The following is a 23,023-nucleotide window of genomic DNA, read 5'->3' as shown; positions in this document are numbered from 1 at the left end:
ACTACCATGAATTGCCATTTCTAATGGGATCTTACATATTGTGGGTGTGCGCATTTGTGTGATGTATGTGAGTTTCATGAAAGAAACTTGCATTTACAAACTCACACTAATCGGATTGAGCCCTCATTCTGTATGTTGCAGTCTCACATGCACATATAAATAGGAGTGGTTCATAGATTATCAAACTAACTCATTACCCAGACTGTGCTAAACTGGGTTATATGTACAGTATATAGTGTATACTACCTTTGATAAAAAAGCAAAAAAAAAAAACCCTCACCATTGCACTGATCTCTCTTTTCATTCTAGTAGTACTTAGAACGTGTCTAATTGATCCATTTAAAAAAGAAAGGCCCTAGGGGACTTACAAATTGTTTTAGAAGTAATCTGCTTGAGTAGTTAAGCTGTTTAAAGCAAGGACAGCACTCGTATGGCAATTTATGCCGGCTTTCTGCATTTAGGCAACTCAAACTGTTACTGGAAGTGCGTGGACCCCAGGGAAAAAAAAACATACGGTAATTGTTTATCAGTACATAAGATTCTTTCACCTACAGCTTCACAACATGGCAAGCAAAAGGAGTATACAAATATTCTGTCATTTTACATATAGGAGGGTAGCAGTATATTTCAGTGCAAAGAATAATTATAGAATTACAATGCTACAGAAATATCCAACTTATGATATGCAGAACATCATGGTTATGTCTTACTGCAAGCATTTTATATTTGTTTTAGGTCTTCGTTATTACCAAACCCCATCTCTTGTTTCAGGTAGATCTCATCTTGGGACACGTTCTCCCCTCACTACACGTATATGACAATGAGTAATATTCATATATGCGGTGTCTTATATTCATATACATGCACAGTACAATACCAAAGTATAAAATTTCATTATTTTTTTTTTAATGCTTTTCCAAAAACCTCCTTTTTCATACTTATGTAGAATTTAATCTGCTTAAATACAAGGGTTGTTTTCCATATCCAAATGTGTACTAGGCACAGCACGCCACTTACTAGTAATCTGAGATGCCACAATTCACCTGCATTGGTCAAAATTAGAGACTTGGGTGGAATTTACTAAAGGACAGTTTGTGTGAACAACCAATTTTTGGTATTTCTTTCCAGCGGATTTTAAACGTATGTATATGCTAAAGGCAAAAACACCGCAAATACACATCGCCGTTCTGATTTTTCACTATTAAAGAATACAAGAAGCCACCTATAAAAATAATGTTATTTTTGAAAATCGCAGGAAAAGCCGCTGACATTTTGGGCTACCTTGCCTTCACAAAAAAGTATCCTTCCTGTTTCCTACAGATCATAAATTATAATGTATTTGTAGAAGGAATTTCTTTTATTGTTCCTTCGATTGAGCACATTTCTGATTCAGGAGGATGCGAGCAGGAATCCTCTAGGTCGCAGGGTTTACAGTGCGGCCAATTGAATAGCTCCCAGCACTCGTTCCCGGAGCTAAACAACATTGCTTTCAATTGAATTCTTCCCTATATTACTTTATATTTAGGGTGCAAGAATTATTATGGGGAAACAATAATTCAAAAATATATCATGAAGGCACTATATTTTTTCTTTTAATGGTGACACAGTATTATACCCCTTTTCCAATGGCCAAAATACCCAGGTTATTGCAGTGTCAACCTGGGTAGCGGCTCAGTGGAAAAGGCTCCTATGAAAAAATCCTGGGTCGCTTGACTCGCCATTTCTTCCCGGGTCTCAAGTAGGGTTTTACGAGGGTAAAACCCTGGTCAGGCTCAGTGGAAATGGGTAACCGGGTCTTGTGACCCGGGACACGTTTATCGCATGGTGATTGGCTGGTATTCGGAAGCTATGACAGCGGTCATCATCCTCCCCGTATGATCCTTACTGTTCCAGTTTTTACCCCATCCCCGCTTCATGCGGGGAGGCTGTAATCTCTCCCTCCACGGTGACAGCTGTCACAGACAGCCTCCCAAATGATACCCCCCCCCCCCCCGAAAAAGACCCCATCGCCTGGTTGCCGGATCGCTCCAGTCTGGCGTTCAGGGAATATCTCTAGTTTCTGGTGCTTGGTGATGACATCATCACCAAGCTCCAGCACTGCACCAGCGTGCAGTGTGAACAACGTCGACCCGGGATTTTCCCGGGTCTGCGCCACAGTGGAAATGGGGTAAATCCCGGGTCTTACCCGGCTTGAAAGAGTGTTCCAAATCCCGGGTCAGACCCAGGATATTGGTGGAATAGGGGTATTAGTGATTTAATCGGGGGGATGGTAAGATTTCAGCAGTTTAAAACTCTTGGGGGTGTAGTTACTAAAAAGGAAAAATGGAGGTGTTGCTCAAAGCAACTAATCAGATCCTAGTGTATTAGATAAATGATAGCTAAAATCTCATTGGCTGTATGGGCAACACCTCCTTTTTAGGAACTTTGCATCTACACCCTCTCATCTTTTGACCAGAGAGACTGATGAAACATTTCCCTTGACAAACAAGATTGCATCTCAGTTTTCCCCCCAAATAATGAAATATCCTGCATAGCTCCTGTACCATCATACCTGGCAGACCAAAAGGTTATCAACCACTTAATAGGGATGCATATTCTTAGCCTCGTCACAGTATTTACTGCAATAGGCTAGGAGTGTTGCCATTAGCAGGGTCGCCCATGTGAGAGTATCCCAGTAACATGTCATCAGCTCACATACAATCAGCCCGGTACACAACGCTTGTTTCTGAGCCATCAGATACATGATGTAAATCCTTAAAGGGTTTCTTTAAAGAATGAAATAGCATTGCCCCTGTGAGGTAAATCAGGGGTTAACGCGTGGAAACCTACTGATCCTGCGTAATCAATGGGTTTCCCCGTGTGTGAAACCCCCAATTGTGCCTTTTTCTCCACCTAGGGGAAATAGGGGTTAACCCTGTTATTTGAATTGCCGGCCGCAAGTAATTAGCCGCGTGGGTTTGGATTTCCCCCCATAATATGTAATAACATTTATTCTCCACACTCATTTTCACAGCCACTATTCTTCAACTTAAGTCACTACTAGGCTCCTGTGATGCAAGATAAAGTTCTTGTAATCCTCTCCACCCAGCTCAGTACCTGTTCTCTTGACCCCGTTTCTACACAGCTACTTTGCATTCCATCAAACTCTCCTAAACTAAAACCATACATCTGCCAATGGTACTTTGTCATACGAAGCAGACCTCAAAATAAATATCTAGTGAGGAATCTGTGGTCTGCTTACTGCACTCTCTCCAAAACATTGGAAGTATCCTAAACACTTTTTCGGTCTGTCCAGTTTTGGGCTGCAGTAATTATAGGGAATTATTATTATAATTTTCCTTTATTTACAGTGCATCCGGAAAGTATTCACAGAGAATCATTTTTTCCACATTTTGTTATGTTACAGCCTTATTCCAAATTGGATTCAATTCATTTTTGTCCTCAAAATTCTACACACAATACCCCATAATGACAAAGTGAAAAAGATTTTTTAAGAAATCACATGTACATAAGTATTCACAGCCTTTGCCATGAAGCTCAAAATTGAGCTCAGGTGCATCCTGTTTCCACTGATCATCTTTGAGATGTTCCTACAACTTAATTGGAGTCTACCTGTGGTAAATTCAGTTGTTTGGACAGGATTTTGAAAGGCATACACCTGTTTATATAAGGTCCCACACTTGACAGTGCATGTCAGAGCACAGACCAAGCATGAAGTCCAAGGAATTGTTTGTAGACCTCTAAGACAGGAGATTGTCTCGAGGCACAAATCTGGGGAAGGGTACAGAAAAATATCTGCTGCTTTGAAGGTCCCAATGAGCTCATGTGGCCTCCATCATCCGTAAATGGAAGAAGTTCGGAACCACCAGGACTCTTCCTAGAGTTGGCCGGCCATCTAAACTGAGAAATCGTGGGAGAAGGACCCTAGTCAGGGAGGTGACCAAGAATCCGATGGTCACTCTGTCAGAGCTACAGCATTCCTCTGTTGAGAGAGGAGAACCTTCCAGAAGGACAACCATCTCTGCAGCAATCCACCAATCAGGCCGGTATGGTAAAGTGGCCAGATGGAAGCCACTCCTTAGTAAAAAGCATATGGCAGCCCGCCTGGAGTTTGCCAAAATGCACCTGAAGAACTCTCAGACCATGAGAAATAAAATTCTCTGGTCTGATGAGACAAAGGGCCTGATTCAGACCCACTCGCGAGCGGCTGTCCGCTCGCAAGTGGGTCGATGGTGTGCACTGAGCATGCGCACGACGTAGGGAGCTCCGTCGTGCGCATGCGCGAGACGCGACGAGCGAAGGACTTTCCTTCGCTCGTTGTGTCTGATCAAAGGGGGCGTGCTGTCGATGTTGATTGACAGCACGCCCGCTTTGGTGGGCGTGCCGGGGGCGTGCTTCCCAGACGGGGGCGTTCCCAAGGGAACGCCTACCGTCAGAAGCCGGCCCACTGACATCACTAGTGATGTCAGTGGGAGTGATTTTGGCTCTGATAGAGCCAAAATCACTCCGGGCCTTGCGGTTGAGAAACTCAACCGCAGGCTCCGGCTCGCAGTGGCGATGGTCGCGATGGTCAAGACCATCAACCTGCACGCTCGTATAGGCTGTGGGTGGTGACCCACAGCTATACGAGCGTCCAGGAGGACGCTCCATTTTTATGGAGGACGGCCCTCATTCAGAGCGAGCGCTCTGCTCAGAGCGTCCGGCTCTGAATGAGGGCCAAAGATTGAACTCTTTGGCGTGAATTCCAGATGTTATGTTTGGAGGAAACAAGGCACCGCTCATCACCAGGCCAATACCATCCCTACAGTGAAGCATGGTGGTGGCAGCATCATGCTGTGGGGATGTTTTTCAGCGGCAGGAACTGGGAGACTAGTCAGGATAGAGGGAAAGATGAATGCAGAAATGTACAGAGACATCCAGGGTGAAAACCTGCTCCAGAGCGCTCTTGACCTCAGACTGGGCGACGGTTAATCTTTAAGCAGGACAACAACCCTAAGTACACAGCCAAGATATCAAAGGAGTGGCTTCAGGACAACTCTGTGAATATCCTTGAGTGGCCCAGCCTGTGCCCAGACTTGAATCTGAAGAGAGATCTAAAAAAATGGCTGTGCACCGACAATTCCCATCCAACCTGATGGAGCTTGAGAGGTGCTGCAAAGAGGAATGGACGAAACTGCCCAAAGATAGGTGTGCCAAGCTTGTGGCATCGTATTCAAAAAGACTTGAGGCTGTAATTGCTGCCAAAGGTGCATCAACAAAGTATTGAGCAAAGGCTGTGAATACTTATGTACATGTGATTTCTTAGTTTTTGGGGTTTTTTTTATTCAATTTGCAAAAATCTCAAAAAAACTTTTTACACGTTGTCATTATGGGGTAATGTGTGTAGAATTTTGGATGACAAAAATTAATTTATTCCATTTTGGAATAAGGCTGTAACATAACAAAATGTGGAAAAAGTGAAGCGCTGTGAATACTTTCCGGATGCAATGTATATGGTGCCACAAGGGTTCTGCAGCGCCTTACAAAGTATATGAACAAGTGAGCGAACAAGAAAAGAGTGACTTACAATACAAAAAAATGCAGGACAAGGACATGGTTTATAAACATTGCTGTGTTAGTGATCATAACACTCATCAAGCAGCAGGGTGTAAGCAAGCGTTCGGTGACCTTGTGGGAAGTTAGGAGTAAATGATAGCATGAGTAAGGGAAGGAGAAGCCCATGAGGGAAGAGGGCCCTGCTCTTGAGAGCTTACATTCATTATTAGCAGCTTAAAAGTACCGTAAAGTCCACTCTAGTGGCATTTATTTATATTTTTAAATGTTTAAGTATGCAAAATAGACCCCATGCACGCCCATTTTCAGTGAGTATCTTGCCAGGTTTTAAATATGGTAAATCATAATATTAACAGCTTTACTGCTAATGTGCGTAAACTGCTTTAAACAGCAATCCACACTTATCAAAAGGCATGTGCCTGCGTTCCAGGGTCCACATACTGCTTATCAACATTCTGGTTGTCGACAAGTCAGCTACATACCCTAGCACTTACAGCAACTATACTACAGGGTGTAGTCTTCTGATCCCACAATCGCCTTACAGACTCTACGTCAAAGGATTGTGTCTGAGCAGCGTGACTAGTATGTTCTCACTATTAGACAAAAGATGCAGAGATGAACTTGTGACTATTATGCAGAAAAGAACAGTATGGTACAATTCTATCAATGTGGTCTCACTATAAAGTTGCCTTACCCATGTAGAATGGTATAGGGATCCAAAAAAAGAATAAAAACGAACAGTTCTTCCTAGGGCGCTATGGGTATCTAGGGAGTGAGTTGCGCCAATTGATGACCAGTTCTCGGTGTGCAAAACCACAGACTCCATCTGTGTTAGTAGTAAATTCCGGGTACAAAACTCTTATTGTTTTATAACCGGATTGTTTGTCTATGAAATGGCTTGTTTACTGGCTAACTGCTGAAAACACTTTCCAGGAAGACTTGGCCCCAGCAAACAGGAGACCTCTTCATCATGCTTCCAGTCTTCCAAGAGGAAACATGGAAAAAATAAATATCTGTGCATTATGAAGGAGATCGCATCATTAATAATGGAAGTTGGCTGGTCGCGTTGCTTGTCAAGTGCAGCTGGGAGAAGATAGTTGATAAAAAAAAAAAAAAAATAGGGAAACTCAGGTACATTGTAACAGGAAACAAAATCCATGATGAATAATATCTGCAAAGTCTGAAAACAAATGTAAATAGTTTGGAGAGGCTGAGGATGACACACGTATAATGTTTTACAATGGTTATCAACTTAATTTGTCTGGTAAAGCAGCTAATCTTCAGTCACTTCTGTAGGGTCAGGCAAGCCAGCTGCTGCAAAATAACAGGCTCCGTCATGTGAGGTCAGGCTTATGGAATATACAGATGGAGGCTACCAGTGGTTTATGCTTTAAACAGTGCATTTGTAAAGGGTACTTTCATTACACAGCTAGTATAACCTAAAATTTACCAACAGCAGCAACAATTACATTGTGAGTAGAGTTTCCAGCTCCTGGATGAATAATTGCCCTACTGTTGAACAGTATAGACTTGAAAAAATGTCTTAACTACATTTTACCCCCATGTATATTTAATTCCTTATTTGTGAATTTATCAATACATGGAGCTTCCCCACATCATCATCATAAAAGAGAACCTGGAAAACAAAGGTTACATAGAATTGTAGGTCTGCTATACCAACTTGCAAGCTCACAGTCAACTTCTTATAGTATACGACGAGTATAGTAATATTATTTTGTATTAAAGTGGTAAATGCTATACTATAAGAATATATTTCAATACTAATGGACGCTTTGGGGGCGATTCAATTAAGCGCGAGGTGAATAGCGCCGGGAAGTTGGTCCCTGAGCTATTCAATTCACTGCGTTGTGTAGTACGACTATTACAACTTAAGTCAGAGAATGCCGGTTATCGCAACTTAACCGTCATTCTCCGACTAAAGTGCCTCGCGGCCAGCACTTTGGTCGGCTTTCTGCTCACACCCTCAGGAGGGTGCAAGAAGAAATCCATTAATCGGGCTAACAGCGAGCGGAATTGAATACTGTAGCTCTGGGAACTCCTGGCGCTATCAACAGCGAGCTTAATTGTATCGCCCCATTTGTGTCATTTTAGGTTTCCGTCTGCAAACAGTCACCCAACCTAATGAAAAATATATTATACAGTAGTTAAAAAATAAAATAATATATTTACACATGCACACAGAGACATTAACCACCTTATAATACCCAATCTGAACAAAATTTCATAAAAAGTAGCAGCTAAAGGGGTGAAATATAAAGTCTAGGCATGGTAACGCTTTTAGATACGTAGCTCTGAACAGAAGCTGTTGGTCTTTATGAGCCAGAAGATGGCACAAGAAGAGTTTTGAGAACCATTGTTCGGTTAAAGTAATTATTTCCCACATCACCTTTCTATGAAGATTGTAGGTATTTGAAATGGTGTCATCAATTTGTGGGGGTGGTTTGTGGGGTCAATGTTTGACAGTGATTTATAGACTGCGAAGAGAAGTACATACCACAACTTATATTTTTAAAAACTATATGAACAAACGTATGCAGACACATTTCCTGAAAGAAATCACACACTTCCCCAGTTATTAACATCCCTGTTCTAAATCTACTTGAGGTAACATTACGGAATTAACATAACTACTTTTGGGGTCTGGTTAATTTTGATATAAAAACCAGAAGATTTCTGCTTTACAAGTTCTGAAGAGAGAAAAGGAGGATTTGCACTTACCATGCTTGGGAAGGAGGGATCTAGAGAAGTTTCCCCAATAAATGGTTTAAGTGCTTGCTAAGATGGGTCATTTCCTGCTGTGTAAGACTATTTTAAATATAAAATAAACCTCTTTTTATTAACTCATGTGGAAAGCGTTATAACAGTTATCTTAACTGGACCACAAACAATGCAAAATTAGGAAACTTTTTTTGTCCTGTGTAATGTAACAAAAAACAGGGCAGAAATACATAATACTAAAAAAAAAGTTTACTGCGCCAGTACTAAATCCATAATCTATCATTTTATTGTGGTCTACCAACATAGCTCGTACACTTCACAAGAAGGGACCTGGATACTTGTGTTGCTGGTGGTATGACGCCATGCTAGAAAGAAAATCTTAGTGCTTGAAGAAGCTGGACAAGAACAGAAAATGGTTCCCAACTTACACATATTGTGTTGCGGTATCCGTAAAATAGTGTAAATTGATATAGTATTAAATTGAGCCATACCAGTACACAGTTGTACAAAGATGCAAATCTGCTCTTAAACTAGTCTTCATTCTTGCACCCCGCACCTGTCACAACCTGTGCAGTTCCACTCTACTGCCTGGGGGGGTGGGGAGGTCACTCTCTGCTCTGGTGCTTCTAGCATACACTGGTCTGTGTATCAGAAGTTTGTTGCATCAGCTGAGTGTGCTAGAAGCACCAGAGCAGAGAGCGAAACCCCAGGCAGGAAAGAGGAACTGCAAGGTTTGTGACAGGTGCAGGGTGCTAGAATGAGCACTATTAATCTAAAATCAACTAAACACAAATTGGCCGTAGATGCTCGTGCATTGCCTGCACAGAAATAATTGTATATCTTCAAGAGTGTACAACTTTGTGGTGCAACTGCACGCCACCCCCCCCCCCCCCATCCTTTCCCTAATGGTGAGTACTGGGCGACTAAAGTGGATGAATGAACGATAACGATATTGTTATCGTTCAGTCGTCGACATTATCGTCCATTTTTAACACAAAAACGATAAACAATAACGATGACACGCGTTCCCGCGGGTCGTTCGTCATTATCGTTCATTGGGTTAACATGCAGACCAACCTGACGAGGTCGTCAGGTTGCTGCATGTTAAGGAATGGGGGTGATATCGTTCAGCATGTGTGCTCAATGTCATGAACGACATTGACCACAGCCTGCCGGGGACACACTAGACGATATCGCTCAGGGAGCATATGGGAGCTTATTCAGACCCGGTCGTTAGCTCTACGAGCTCGCAACCAGGTCGATGTTGCTCCAGTGAACATGCGCACGACGGAGCCGGCATGTGCGAGACCCGGCTAACAATGGGTGATCCGTCGTTAGGGGTCTCATAGCAGGCGGGGCGAGCTGTCGATGTTGAGTGACAGCTTGCTCCGTTTGCTGGGTGGGCCGGGGGTGTGCCCAGCCAAACGGAGGCGTTCCTGACGGAACGCTTGCCGTTTGGGGGCGGCCCCACTGACATCATCAGTGATGTCAGTGGGGAGCTTCATGCTCAAAGAGCAGGAAGCTCCCTGGGGCTTAAGGTTGACGAGACCCTATCTTAGGGTCTCGTCGTAAGCCCCGATGGTCTTGACCATTGCGACCATCACCGTTAGCGGTCGTTAGAGCTGTGGGTGTTAACCCACAGCCTAACGACCGACATGGAGGCGGCAGTTCAAGATGCAAGCAGCCGCCCTGTTTTAGAACAACCGCTTGCATCCTACGACCGCCTCTGAATGAGGCCCATAGTCTAGTGTGTACGCTCCTTTAGTTTGATACTCATCATCAACATCAGGGAGCACTTGCATCCATCTCTACTTAGTGCAAATGGTACACAACGAAACAGACGCATTGATGCTTCTGCAAACTCCGCCGTTGCATCTACACTTCACCAAGAAACTTTCTTCAGGCATAAGTGTAGATGTGACCGAAAACGTACGACTGCATAACATACTGTTCTTGCTCATGTAGCCTCAATACGCCATGCAGCGCTATAGGCCTGGCATGAGTCAGCTGCCAGGTCCCATCCAACTCTGCTAGCGTCAGGCATCTTTTTTTGCGGAAAATGCATCAAAGTCACAATGCGATGTGACTAGGATGCACCAGGAGACTGTGGTGAGTAATGTGATATGTGACACTTATATATCTGTGTAGGGCTGAGTCTGTAAACGGAACTTGGCATGGGAAAAAGCTGTGGCCGCTGCACTGTAGCACTTTGCATGCTGTTTCAGAGACTCATTCACACACAAATATACAAGTGTCACATATCAAATTAATCAGCACAGTCCCCTGGTGCATCCTAGTTGTATAGATTTGTGACTTAGATGCATTTACAGCAAAACAAAAAGATGCAAAAACTGCGCCCAGCGATAGAGTGGACCAGACGCGCCGAGAGGGGCTGTTTGGAGCTACTACAGCAAAGACGAGTGAGGACACATCTGTACTTGTCAGGGGCGTTTCTAGAGAGGAGGGGGCCCGTGTGCCGTCTCCGACATGGGCTCCCTCCTCTCCACCCGGCAGCGCACTGAGCTGTGCGCGGCCAGCACCGGAGTTATAGACTCTGGGCACTAGAGTGTGCCCAGAGTCTATAGTGTTTGCACGGGCAACCGGGAAAATGCCCGCCGCAGCCATTTTCTAGTCGTTTTACAGCACTGGACGCCCGCGCCGACGGACTCCAGAGAAATAAGTATTATTATGTGTGCAGGGTGTGCTGTGGTGCCCACCCTGGACCCAGGGGCCCGTGTTCCCCGCACACCCTGCACCCATTATAGATACGCCCCTGGTACTTGTGTATGATTAATTCCGGAGAATGCACAGCAATCAAGTTCCTCAGCAGAGTGTGGACCTTCCGTATTCAATACTATTACAACCCGAATCACTGAAGCTGGCCATGGATGTTAAAAAAAATGGATATTTGGCCTAATGACTAAGCATTCAGATCTGTGACCACATATGTGGGCGCAGTAAAAAGCCACATAAATGAGCTCAGCCAATGACCGCGGCCACTGTCAGACTGCATGGACAGTTCAAAATCATTGAAATTCAGATACATTGATACAATGGAATGAGACATGCTGTGAATTCAAATAGTTTTGGTCTGAATCAGACAAACTGGCAAATTAAATCACCGTTTGCATGACCAACTTGAGAAAAAAAAAATGTTTATAACAAAAAGTTACAAAGAGCAAATAACTTTTATTAAAAAAACACTAAAACACTAAAACAACATTGTATTGTTATAGCCACCACAATAAGACCAGTGTGCAGCAATATTTGTATGTTATATATGTGGGGCAAAAACCCTTTTTGTAAATTCATAATCTGTTAGTACATATTTACAAGGGATCTTTAGGACAGTTTCTTGGTTGAAGTATTTCAAGTTAAACTGATCCCAGAGAATTGCTCATTTGGGATCCAACATTCAACACTAGGTCCTGGCGGGTCTCACATCCAACATCTGCCAAGTACGGTATGCTCTTTGATCAGTAAGCCTGATCAAAACCATCCAATGATGTCTGGACTGCGCAATTGTGTTAGGCCTACACACAGCAATTTAAAACAGGTAAATTTAATTGAAGACAATTCTATATTTTTAAAAATGCAGTGATGGTTTATCAATTATGACAGCAGCTTTCCATAGTTTTAGAATACAATCAAAATTTTGTACAAGGATAATATTTGTACAAAGATAATATTTCACACTGCAATACAATGGGCATGTAGTTGCTTCCCAGAGAAATTAAAATCTAATTTTTCCTGCGCATGAAAGCTAAAATAGAATGAAAGTTTAAAATAAAAATTATCTTAAGACGCAACTAAAAGACAACCCATTCACCACTGTGTCTCAAGATTAGTATGTAAAATGGCAATATTAACTTAGAAATGTGTCAGATGAAACACAAAACGCCCATTGTTGTCTCATTATTTTTAGTGTAGAATTATTGTTGCTGCGTACGTTTGTACTATAACAATGTTATTATGGCTGTGGCATTTTTGGAATAATAGTTAAGAAAAAGATTTTCTCTGCCTAATCTTTCAGAGACGCCGCCAACATGCATTTTAATGTCCTTCCACAGCCTTGTGACCTGCTTCCAAAAACAATAACACACTTTTAGCAGTGTCTTAAACTGCTTTCAATACACTTTCCCCACCCTAAGGTTTCTATTACTTGATGATAGAAAGTTTTAGTAGTTTGATGTAGACATTGATAACATCACTAAACGGATTACCAAACCTAGATTAAAAATAAATTGTAACCCACACCCTAACTTGGTTTTAATCATTGAAATTTCAACTTTGAAATAAAAATATAAAACCATAGTTATAGTAAATTCATGAAACAGACGACTTTTAGAGCAGAGTGCTCACACTGCGTCTCATCTTGACCAAGCCATAAGCATTCTGACAAAGGTGATGAAAGTCACCATCAGACAGACAGACCAATTATCTGACATTGCCATACACTGACAGATAATTGGCTGTCCGACTAATGGTGATCATATCAGACACAAATTAATTTTATCGCATCTGCTGGGCATGCTGGGAGATATTTCATGCCCGACCGACCAATAATTGGTTCTTGGTTGTGGCCATACACTGTTAAATTATTGGCCTGATTAGTGGATAACTGGATGATTGGGCTGATCAATGCACAGTGTGTGGCTACCTTTAGAGATTGGGCCCTGGTCTGGACAAATGTAAAACCAGGATTATGTGCAAGATTTAGAACTAGTAATATAAAACAGGTTTTTTTTGTTTTAAAACCAAGTGATCTGAGGATCTCCCAAACCAAAAAGCTCAAGGGATCCCCAGTTTGGGTGAACACAAGTATTCGAGTCTTGCCTTAAAGCTGAGACCAAGGTTTTTGATCTCAACTCCTTTAATAGAGGGAAACCCCTGCCCTGATGGTCCACAAACAGCAAATTATTCAAAGCCTTTGGATATGATACCTTTAAGGTTTTTAGGCTTTTGGTATGTTTATGTCATTCAACAGTAAAAATCTGCTCTGCTTGAGAATTGTCCCACATTCTACTCTACCCTTATGGTTGGTGCACTACCGCACGACCATAAGCATCGAGGCACATCACATTGAATTTAGGGCCTGATTCAGAGCTGAACGCTCTGACCAGAGCGCTCGCTCTGAATCAGGGCCCTCCAACCTTTTTTTGGAGCGTCCTCATGGACGCTCGCATAGCTGTGGGTTACCACCCACAGCTATAGCGAGCGTCCATGATGATGGTCGCGATGGTCTTGACCATCGCGACCATCGGGCTTGCGACGGAGACCCTGCGGTAGGGGCTCGCTGCCGCAAGCCCTGGAGTGATTTTGGCTCTATCAGAGCCAAAATCACTCCCACTGACATCACTAGTGATGTCAGTGGGGCCGGCTTGAGACGGTAGGCGTTCCCATGGGAACGCCTCCGTCTGGCAGGCACGCCCACCAAAGGGGGCGTGCTGTCAATCAACATCGACAGCACGCCCCCTTTGTTGCGAGACTCAGAGCGATGGTGAGCCCGTCGCTCGCCGGGTCTCGCGCATGCGCACGACGGAGCTCCCTCCGTCGTGCGCATGCGCAGTGGGGAACATTGACCCGCTTGCGAGCGTCCTGCCGCTCACGAGCGGGTCTGAATGATCCCCACAATTCCCTCAAAAGAACTTTTGTCGCACTACAAAGTTGCAATACAGTTGCAAGTAACTTGCCATCTTAAAGTTGCACTAATGCATAAAACAAGGGTGTGAGTGGGAGAACCAATAAGAAGTAGAAATGTCGGAGATTATGGCTTTTCCATCGGTCCTCCCTCAAACATCTCCCTCCAAAAGCATCACAAAGTTATACACAGCTATACACAGTACAGGTTGAGTCTCCGATATCCAAAATGCTTGGGACCAGGGCTATTTTGGATCACGAAATATTCCGTATTTTGGAATATTTGCTTATCATAATGAAATATCTTGGGAATGGGACCCAAATATACATACATAATGCATTTATGTGTTATATACACCTTATACACACAGCCTGCAGGTCATTTTATACAATATTTTCAACAATTTTGTGGCTCAAACAAAGTTTGTGTACATACGTAAAATAAATTATGTTTCATATACACCCTTTACACACAGCCTGAAGGTAATTTTATACAATATTTTAATAATTTGTGCCTGAGACAAAGTTTGTGTACATTGAACCATCTCAGTCAACCCAAAAAAATCTGTATTTCGGAATATTTGCAAATGGGAGACTCAGCCTGTACTGCAAAGATCAGTTTCAATAAAGCTCAGCTCTATTCTAACATTTAATTATAACAAATATTTCTACTCTCAAAGTCTTGAAGAAATACCAATCATAAAAGGTATAACAAGGACCAATGCTGCCTAAAGTAAATATATATGATTATTACCAACACCATTCACTCCAAATTGCTTAAAAGCCAATTTTGCAGAACCCGAACACAAGTCACACAATGGACCTCATGTCACATATTTACACAATTATGGAAATTTATAATTGCTACAAACCAAAAGTGCCCAGACAAGTCATTTAAATTAAAAAGTTTACAATATGTAAAAAAAATAATAATAATAATCCACGAGGTCCGTAATGCAACTGTGTCTCATGTCATTTCCATCTCACTGAAGTAGAACTGAATTTATAGCCTGTCCTTTGACACATATATTTCTGCAAATGAGCACTCTGTGATCCTTATTTTGTTTGTAATGCAAGTTCTAGCAGACAAGGTTCTCTATTTTATCATATAGAAAGGCCGTAAAAATCTCAATCGACATGTAGCCAATTCACCTAAAATAAATAATGGGCGGCCTCAAAACTTTCAGGAACAATTTCTGAGCAGACACAATAGATGAGATCCAATCATTTGACACACGGACCATCGGCCAAGTATTTTCTACCATCATTGGGGTCTATTAATGAGGTTGGAAGACAGCCACACACACAAGGCACAGGTAGTCTTCCAACATCTATTAACACGCCCAATAATAATTCAGCTAATTTCATCAGGATTAACAACATGCATGGAAGGTCTTTTAGGAAAAAAGGTGGACTCTTTGGGTCAATTTGCCCATGTCGGCTGTGTTATGGCCAGTATTCAGCATTACATTTGACTGTCTGACTTCTGAATGCTACGTTGTTTTGGTCACTCAAGTAAGATCATATGTTCTTGGTTTACTTCCCTATTGTACAGTGCTGAAAAATAGAATGTAGATTCTAGATGAGCGGTTTGGTTTTGGCTCGGTTACGTTTGGATCTGATTAACGAATCTTATTGGCTTCCAGGGGATCCGGTCTAAGGATCTACAGTAAAAAGGTAGACAATGTCTAGATAAACACCAGATGTAAGATAGTCAATAGGTCGACATACTAAAGGTCGACGTGTAATAAAGTCGACATGGCAAAACGTTGACATGAAAATCTTTTACACAAAACTGGACGATACCCGATTTAAAAATTTGTTTTTTAGGGTTAGGGTTAGGCACTTACGCCAACGGTTAGGCACCAAGAGGGAGGGTTAGGGTTAGACACTAGAAGGGATGGCTAGGGTCAGGCATCTACCCCGAAGGTAAGGAACCAGGAGGGAGGGTTAGGGTGGAGATTAGGGTTAGAAAAAAAACAGCAACATGTGTCGACCATTTACATGTCGTCATTTAGTGTGTTGACGTTTGTCCCTGTCGACCTATTGACTAACATCTGATGTCTATCTAGACATTGTCTACCTTTTTACTGTAGATCAGTGGTTCTCAAACTCGGTCCTCAGGACCCCACACAGTTCATGTTTTAAAGGTCACCCAGCAGATACACAGGTGTACTCATTACTCACTGACACATTTTAAAAGATCCAGAGGTGAAGCTAATTATTTCAATTGTGATTCTGTCAGGAGACCTGGAAAACATGCACTGTTTGGGGTCCTGAGGACCGAGTTTGAGAACCTGTGCTGTAGATCTTTCAATCCACATTCGGCTTCCAGGTGTCACGTGTTTTGGATAGCCAACAAGATTAATTTGAACTTTCAATTTTGGTAAAAAGAACAGTAGAACCGAACCGCTCATCTCTAATGTAGCGGTCCCGCTAGGCTGTTTTAGCGGGGCGCGGCGCCCTGCCCTCTTTCTGGAAGGCAAAAAGCGCCCTGCCCTCCAGAAGGAGGGCAAAAAGTGCCCTGCCCTAACAGCCTGCGGGAACTGTCTTCACCCGCGGGTCGCAGTGTCCCGCGGGTGAAGAAATGTGCGGTGACCCGGTCACCGCCGGAGAATAGACGCCGGGCGAATGCGCCCGGCATCTATTCTCCCTGTCTGCAGGGCTTGGGGGCTGCCCGACGTGTCCGTAAGTGCCGGGCACGCCCCCAAGAGTGACGAAAAGGGGACGCGTCTTATAGACACGCCCCCTTTGCGATGACCACGTCCCCTTCTTTGTTTAAACTGTTTAATGAGCAAAATATATACAATCATACAGGGCATGTGCGATGCGATAAGCGAGGGTTAGCATAGCATGAGGGCACAGGACTGGAGAGGCGCTGTCCCGGCCAGTTTAAATTTAGCATCGATTGGTTTGTGGACCAGCAGCTAATACATAGTAGGGGCTGTTTGAACTTGCTGCTGGGCGCGAGCCAATCACAGCTCACGGACCGGTAGCCCATTAAATCAGCCATGGTGAGCCAATCACGGCTCACCATGTCACTGGTTGGCCCACGTGTGGCGTCTGATGTCAGACACTGCCGAGCGGAGCCTTTAGTGCAGCGGCAGTCAATAGAAGAGGACATCACTTGAAGAGTTCCGGCGGCTGTGGAAAAGGCCAGAAGATGACGCCGCTGTCCAGGACGGGCCAGTAGCAGAATAAAGAATCTGAGTACCAGAGAGAGCTGCAGGTAGTGGGAAGCAAAGAGCTAACCGAAGCTCCCCAATGCCCACTTAGCACTAGGCGGCCTTGGCCAACGATGATTTACCACTGCCCCTCCGAAGAGCACCTGATGTCCAGCATCAGGCCCTTGGGTGCAGTCAGGCCACAGGCCTGTGTGGCATGTTAGACAGGCTGATTGCCAGTGCCACAAGTAAAAATGACTCTAGGCATTAGGCCCAGGTCACTTTAAGAACCCTGAGGTAGGCAGGCAAAAGCCTGAGCCCCTAGTGAATGGCTTGGCATTAGGCCCAGTGCACTCTTTAGTAGATAGGTAAGGAGGACCCCCTACTGTGTGATATAATGTGTAGAAGGGGTACTACAGTGTGGCATAATGGGAATAAGGGCTCTATGTGGCATAATGTGTATTAGGGGCGCTACTGTGTGGCGTAACGTGATTAAGGGGAACGTTATGAATATTGGACAGAGACCGCCTGAGCGATATCCAGTTTTTTTTATTTTTGGATATTTTTACCAGTTTCACTGGCAGCAAGAAATTTGGCAATGTTAAGATATAGTGATTCCACTTTTATTTATTTTTTTACATTAGTTCATTTTGTTAGCCTTCCTGTTACTGTATACTTGTTTAGTCCCTCAGAATAACCAGGATACTGCCAAAATGTGGGTATCGCTCCAGGCCGCCTGGAAGAGAAGGGAAGTATCGCACAGGCGGCTGCCAGCAGCTAATTCATTTTTCTATAAGATTGCATCATCGCGGTCCCACCCCCGCTTCACAATCCCGATATATTTGTGGCATTGTGTAGGGGGAGACAAGTCCAGGATGGCACAGTCGTGTCATCAATCATGCCCACAGGCAGCAAGACGCCCAGCCTGTATGTAGCCACCCTGGAAAAATAGCTGACAGACCTCTATTTAGGATACCCTCTTTACATGTTCATTACTGTTTATTAACCTCTACAATGATAAAACTAAATGGGAGGTATACAATACTGTACATGAAAAGGACATTTGCTTTGAAAATCTGTGATACAGCAGCTATTGTGAAACTAAATTTCCTAGCATAACATGTCCATGGCGTTGCTGAGGCCTGTAGTTCTACAACAGCTCTGGGTAACACAGGTTTGCACTCAAATTACGAGTTACACAACTGTTTGTTTCAGAATACAAGAGTTTACGACATTTACGTACGTATCCCACGAGAGGATAGGGTTATCGTACGCCCTAGCAACAACGCAGTTGACGTAAAGCTTTGCCCTGCTGTGTGACTACTAGGCCGCAGCCTGTAAGGTGCTGGGGACTCACGCGTCTCTGCCCTGTTGCACGAATCCGGAGTTCAGGCAACGCCGGGCTATCCCCCTCCACACCGAGTCCCTGCCGGTGACGTGATGCAGCTTCCTGCACACCTGCCCGAGCCGCCCCAGTGTCCTGCGGTCCAGGTAGGAGAGGATGAGCAGCAGAACCTCCTCTGGCAGCTGCAGGAGGAGGAGGGGGCCCATATCAGTGGCGGCCGGGAGCTCAGGGTCTTGAGGTTCTGTGGCCTCGGCAAGTTCTCCGCTCCCATGGTGGTGGCCGGGTCACAAGTAACTGGGACTGGGAGCCGCCATGTCAGGGACTGCTGGCGTCACGTGACTGACAGGAACTGCATGTGTGCAGCAGCCAGTGGTATAGAGAGTTCCTTCTGTAGTTACATGTTTTGGAATTATGATGAATTGTCAGGTAAGTTGGTTTAATGTTTGAGATATATATATATATTAGGGCTAATTCTGAGTTTTAAGCAAGATAGCAAGTAACTTTGGGCGAGATTTATCAAAGCTTTGAGAGAGATACAGTGGAGAGAGTACAATGACAGGAGCTGATTGGTTGGTACTTTCTCCCTCCAAACTTTGATCAATCCCCCCCTTTGCCACTTATGTAAAACTGTGTTGCAAGCTGGTGTATATATAAATTGAAATCTGCAGGGCGATTAGATTTGAGAGGGGCATGTCCAAATTGATATCTAAATTGCAGTGTAAAAGCAAAATTTGTAGGCTACACGCAAAAGCAGGAAAAAATGAGAGGCTTGGGCCCAATCAGTCAGAAAGGCTGTGAGTCCAATAGTCCTGGCGCTCTAAATAAAAAAATAAAATATCATATCCACTGCTGCTAGTTCATCGACCAGTAGCTCATCTGGTCTAAAAATGGTGGGTTTTGTGGTATACACGCAAAAGCAGCCAGTATTTACATGGCATGAAAAAAAAATGTATATGCACCCCGTGCATTGTAATACGGTATGTCCAGGTGCACAGTTACTTGCACTTTTTGCATTGCTCCCAACTCCGAATCAGCAACACTGTCAGTAATGCCGGGGATTCCCTATACAATTATCAGGGCGATCTGCCCAATATTAGCGGATACCCCCCTTGATAATTGCACTGTGTGTGCAGGTGACCAAGGGTAAACTATCGATCAGGCGGGGATTGTGCAGCCTGCCCGTCCGATGCAATATTTTGTTTGTTCAATGTCGGCCGCATCGGGCAATGTATGGGAAGGAACGGGAAAATGTCTCCTCCCCGGGGGGCGGATCGCAGATATTGGGGCCAATACACTGTGAGATATCTCATTGTATGCCTGCGATATCTGCTGGGTGACAGGCTGCCAGATAAAATGGTGGATAGTTTGTGCCTTTTTTTTAACAATTCACATAAAATTCCTATGAGTTTAATCCCCTGGGATGCTGATTGATGTTTTTTTGTTTTCTTATTATTTAAGTTGTGCAGAGAAAAAAAAAAAAGCTTGTTCACAAACATTAAAAAGAAAAATATTTTTGCATGTTACCATCACTAATGGTGTACAGGAGGACCCCTTGGCGGCAAGTAGAGGGGTACATGAGAAGATGGAACTACAGGGCATTGTAGCTGAGCAAGCAGCACATCCAATGCAGCCTTTCAGGGTGGATTTCCAGAGTGTACATCTGAAGGTGACCGCACGTGGAACCATTCTGCCATGTGGCCCAGGCTTCAAGCAACAGAATCACTTACCAATTTTGCCACATATATAGGCAACCAGCCTGGGGGAAATTGGGCCATTCAGCATTTTTGTGGAGAGCCCAGATTAGTGGAGCCTGTTGGTGCTGTTATAAAATGAATGCTAATAATCCAATCGATTTTATTAGTATCTGGTTCATCGTGCATTTCACAAATGCTGCAGTGGGGGTCTAATTGCAGAGTATAAGGCCACAAATACATCAAGCAGCCATTACACCGATTCCCCAATCCGACCGACACCGCTGATCCGACAGTCAGAAATACCGTTCTATCAAGGAATTGGTGAAATTCTTTGTTACAAATATCTGATTTGCTGATCATGATTATATTTTGATCGTGATCAGCAAATCAGGGAACATGTTGGATTTCACCAATGCCCTGACCCCAGTATCTTGGGATGACCCAATCCATCGCTTATATATGGGGGCCTTATCACTATCAGTATTGCAGATTGTGTGGCCAACTTTAACAAGAAGAGTGCTATAGGGAAGACCTAATTACACATATAGGAAAGGGGGACAGTAGTATGCTGAATGCAGTTATGAGAAAGAGCCACCTGGGAATAGTCCAATATACAATGATATCCCAGAATGCAGTTGGGAAAACATATTCATATTCGCATACAAGTAATTATGATTTCTAGTTGTTTTTTACTTTTCATTTAATAATTTTAATATCTTAAGGTGCATACACACGGTCAGATTTTTCTTTAGATCTGAACGATAACGATTTAAAAAATCGTTCAATCGTTCATATCTGAAGGAAAATCTGACATGTCTGAATGATGCGCGTTCCCGATGGTCAGATAACTATATTTGATGTGTTTGCAGTCAGATTTGGATGATTTCATTCATTTTAATGCAGTCAAAAATCGTTCATAGTTCAAATCGTTGATGAAATCGTTCAGTCGTTCATCTGACAAATCTGACCGTGTATATGCTCCATTACATGGAGCCCATTTTCAGTTATTTATAAAAATGTGAAAATAGACTTTTTGTTATGGTTTGTTTATGCTTCACACTGTAATTTTGTATGTGTGAATTAATATACTGTCTGTACTTATGTATCATGTTATCCGCTCTTGTATGGCACTATGGATCCCTTGTCGTGCTATATAAATAAATGATTATACAATTACTTTAAAAGTATTGCTGTGAATTACACTGAACATTTCATGTTTCAAACAGTAGGGGCAGAAGAGTGTTATTAAAATGATTGTTACATGCAGAACTTGCATCTCATTGATAGTCACCTACACTACTTGTACAGGAATCTGGTTTGCATGATTTTTTTTTCCACAGAGTGCTTTTCTACATGTTTCTCATGCCCTCCTCTCCCTCATCTATTTTAATCATTGAAATTCTTGACTTGCATTATGTGAAGAACTATTCTGTAAAGTAGTTCTTACACACAAAAGTGGAGTTCTTACACACAAAAGTGGAAAGCAGTCTGCTGTGCCTTCTGTGCTTAACTGGTGCACACTTCTATATGTTTCTATATTACAAAAGTGACATTAAATATGGGCATATCTGACATGTAAATTATTCCCGCTAGGCTGTATCGGCGGGGCACTGTGCCCTGCCCTTATTGAGGCGACCCGTTGCCCTGCTGATCACAGGCTGACACAGGTGGGCCCGCAGCGCCCCCCACAGGTTACAGGGTTACAGTGTCCCGCGGGGAGCAAAAGGGGGGAGCACTGAGCAGAGGGTGAATATTAGTTCAGTGTTGGGAGAGCTTGGCAGGGGAGGCAATCGGGAAGCCGACTGCCTAAATACCGGCAGCCGGCTTCCCGACTGTCTTATCCCGGCATGGGTGAAATGCCGGGCGTCTAGAAATAGACGCCCGCATTTCCCCGACGCTGGGAGACCGGCGCCCGGCATCACGATCGTACTGATGCCGGGCGCCGCGAGCGGACAGCCGCGGGGGGGGGAGGGTTAGGTTTAGGGCTCCCGGGGGGGACTTAGGGTTAGGCACCCCCCCGGGAGGGTTAGGGTTAGGCTAGGGGGAGGGAGGGTTAGGGTTAGGCACCCCCGGGGGGGACTTAGGGTTAGGAACCCCCCCGGGGGACTTAGGTTTAGGCAGCGGGGAAGGGGGTGGTTAGGGTTAGGCACTTAGAGGGGGGATTAGGGTTAGGCACTTGGGGGGGAAGTTAGGGTTAGGCACCCCTAAGGAGGGTTAGGGGGGTTAGGTTAGGTTAGGTTAGTGGATACTTACCTATCCACGATCGGGATTTCCAGCGCTGTCGGGCTTCCGCTGCGTCGCACTCTGCTTCTGTCGGGCTGACGGGAATCGAACCGCCGGCCATGCGGCTGACGGTATTTCATACCAATTCCCTTGGCAGCCCAGCATCTTTATGAGTGCTGGGCACGTCCCCTAGAGTGATGGAAGTGGAGGGGGAATGTTGCGAGGCCTCGCCCCCTTTTCTGATACACATGCTACTTTGGTACGCACAAATGTGCCCTCTTTCGTGATTGACACCCTGCCCGATCAAGAAGTTACAGTGAACGCCACATCTATTACATTAAATTATAAGAATCAGCATTAATGACTGAATAGACAAAGGGTCTAGTCAGCCATGATTTTTTTACATAAAAATATACGGAAACTATGATTTCCGTATTTTTTTATGTAGCTCCCCTATTCAGCAATGGGATAATGGAGAAGATAACGCAATTATCTTCTCCATTCATTCCCATCTCGCCGAATACCGCACTGTAGGGATCAGCCATTGATCTCTACAGTGCTTTAACAGTTTTTGCTATTCAGCAAAGCAAAAAGTGTTAAATCACTCGATGAATATTTACTTTATATAACGCCATTTCAGAATTACGTTATGTGAAGAAAATACT

The 23,023-nt window shown here is 43.8% G+C and overlaps 1 protein-coding gene across 2 annotated transcripts in view; it reads right to left on the bottom strand.

Annotated features, from left to right (window-relative positions):
* The window catches only part of FBXW4 (F-box and WD repeat domain containing 4), a 231,294-nt gene extending 212,484 nt beyond the window's left edge, over window positions 1-18,810 (bottom strand). The window contains exon 1 of one of the 2 annotated variants that reach the window (XM_088450527.1): window positions 18,454-18,810. In XM_088450527.1, coding sequence (XP_088306653.1) covers window positions 18,454-18,647 — 194 coding nt within the window. In that variant the 5' untranslated portion in view covers window positions 18,648-18,810. The remainder of the gene's footprint in view (window positions 1-18,453) is intronic. The other variant, XM_088450526.1, reaches the window with a different exon arrangement.
* Between the last annotated feature and the right edge of the window lie 4,213 nt (window positions 18,811-23,023).

The sequence above is a fragment of the Taudactylus pleione genome, unplaced genomic scaffold, assembly GCF_031769625.1.
Source record: "Taudactylus pleione unplaced genomic scaffold, aTauple2 ptg000518l, whole genome shotgun sequence".
Taxonomy (NCBI): Eukaryota; Metazoa; Chordata; class Amphibia; order Anura; family Myobatrachidae; genus Taudactylus; species Taudactylus pleione.
Note: the sequence above shows the minus strand (reverse complement) of the source record. Positions and strands in the feature narration are given on the sequence as shown.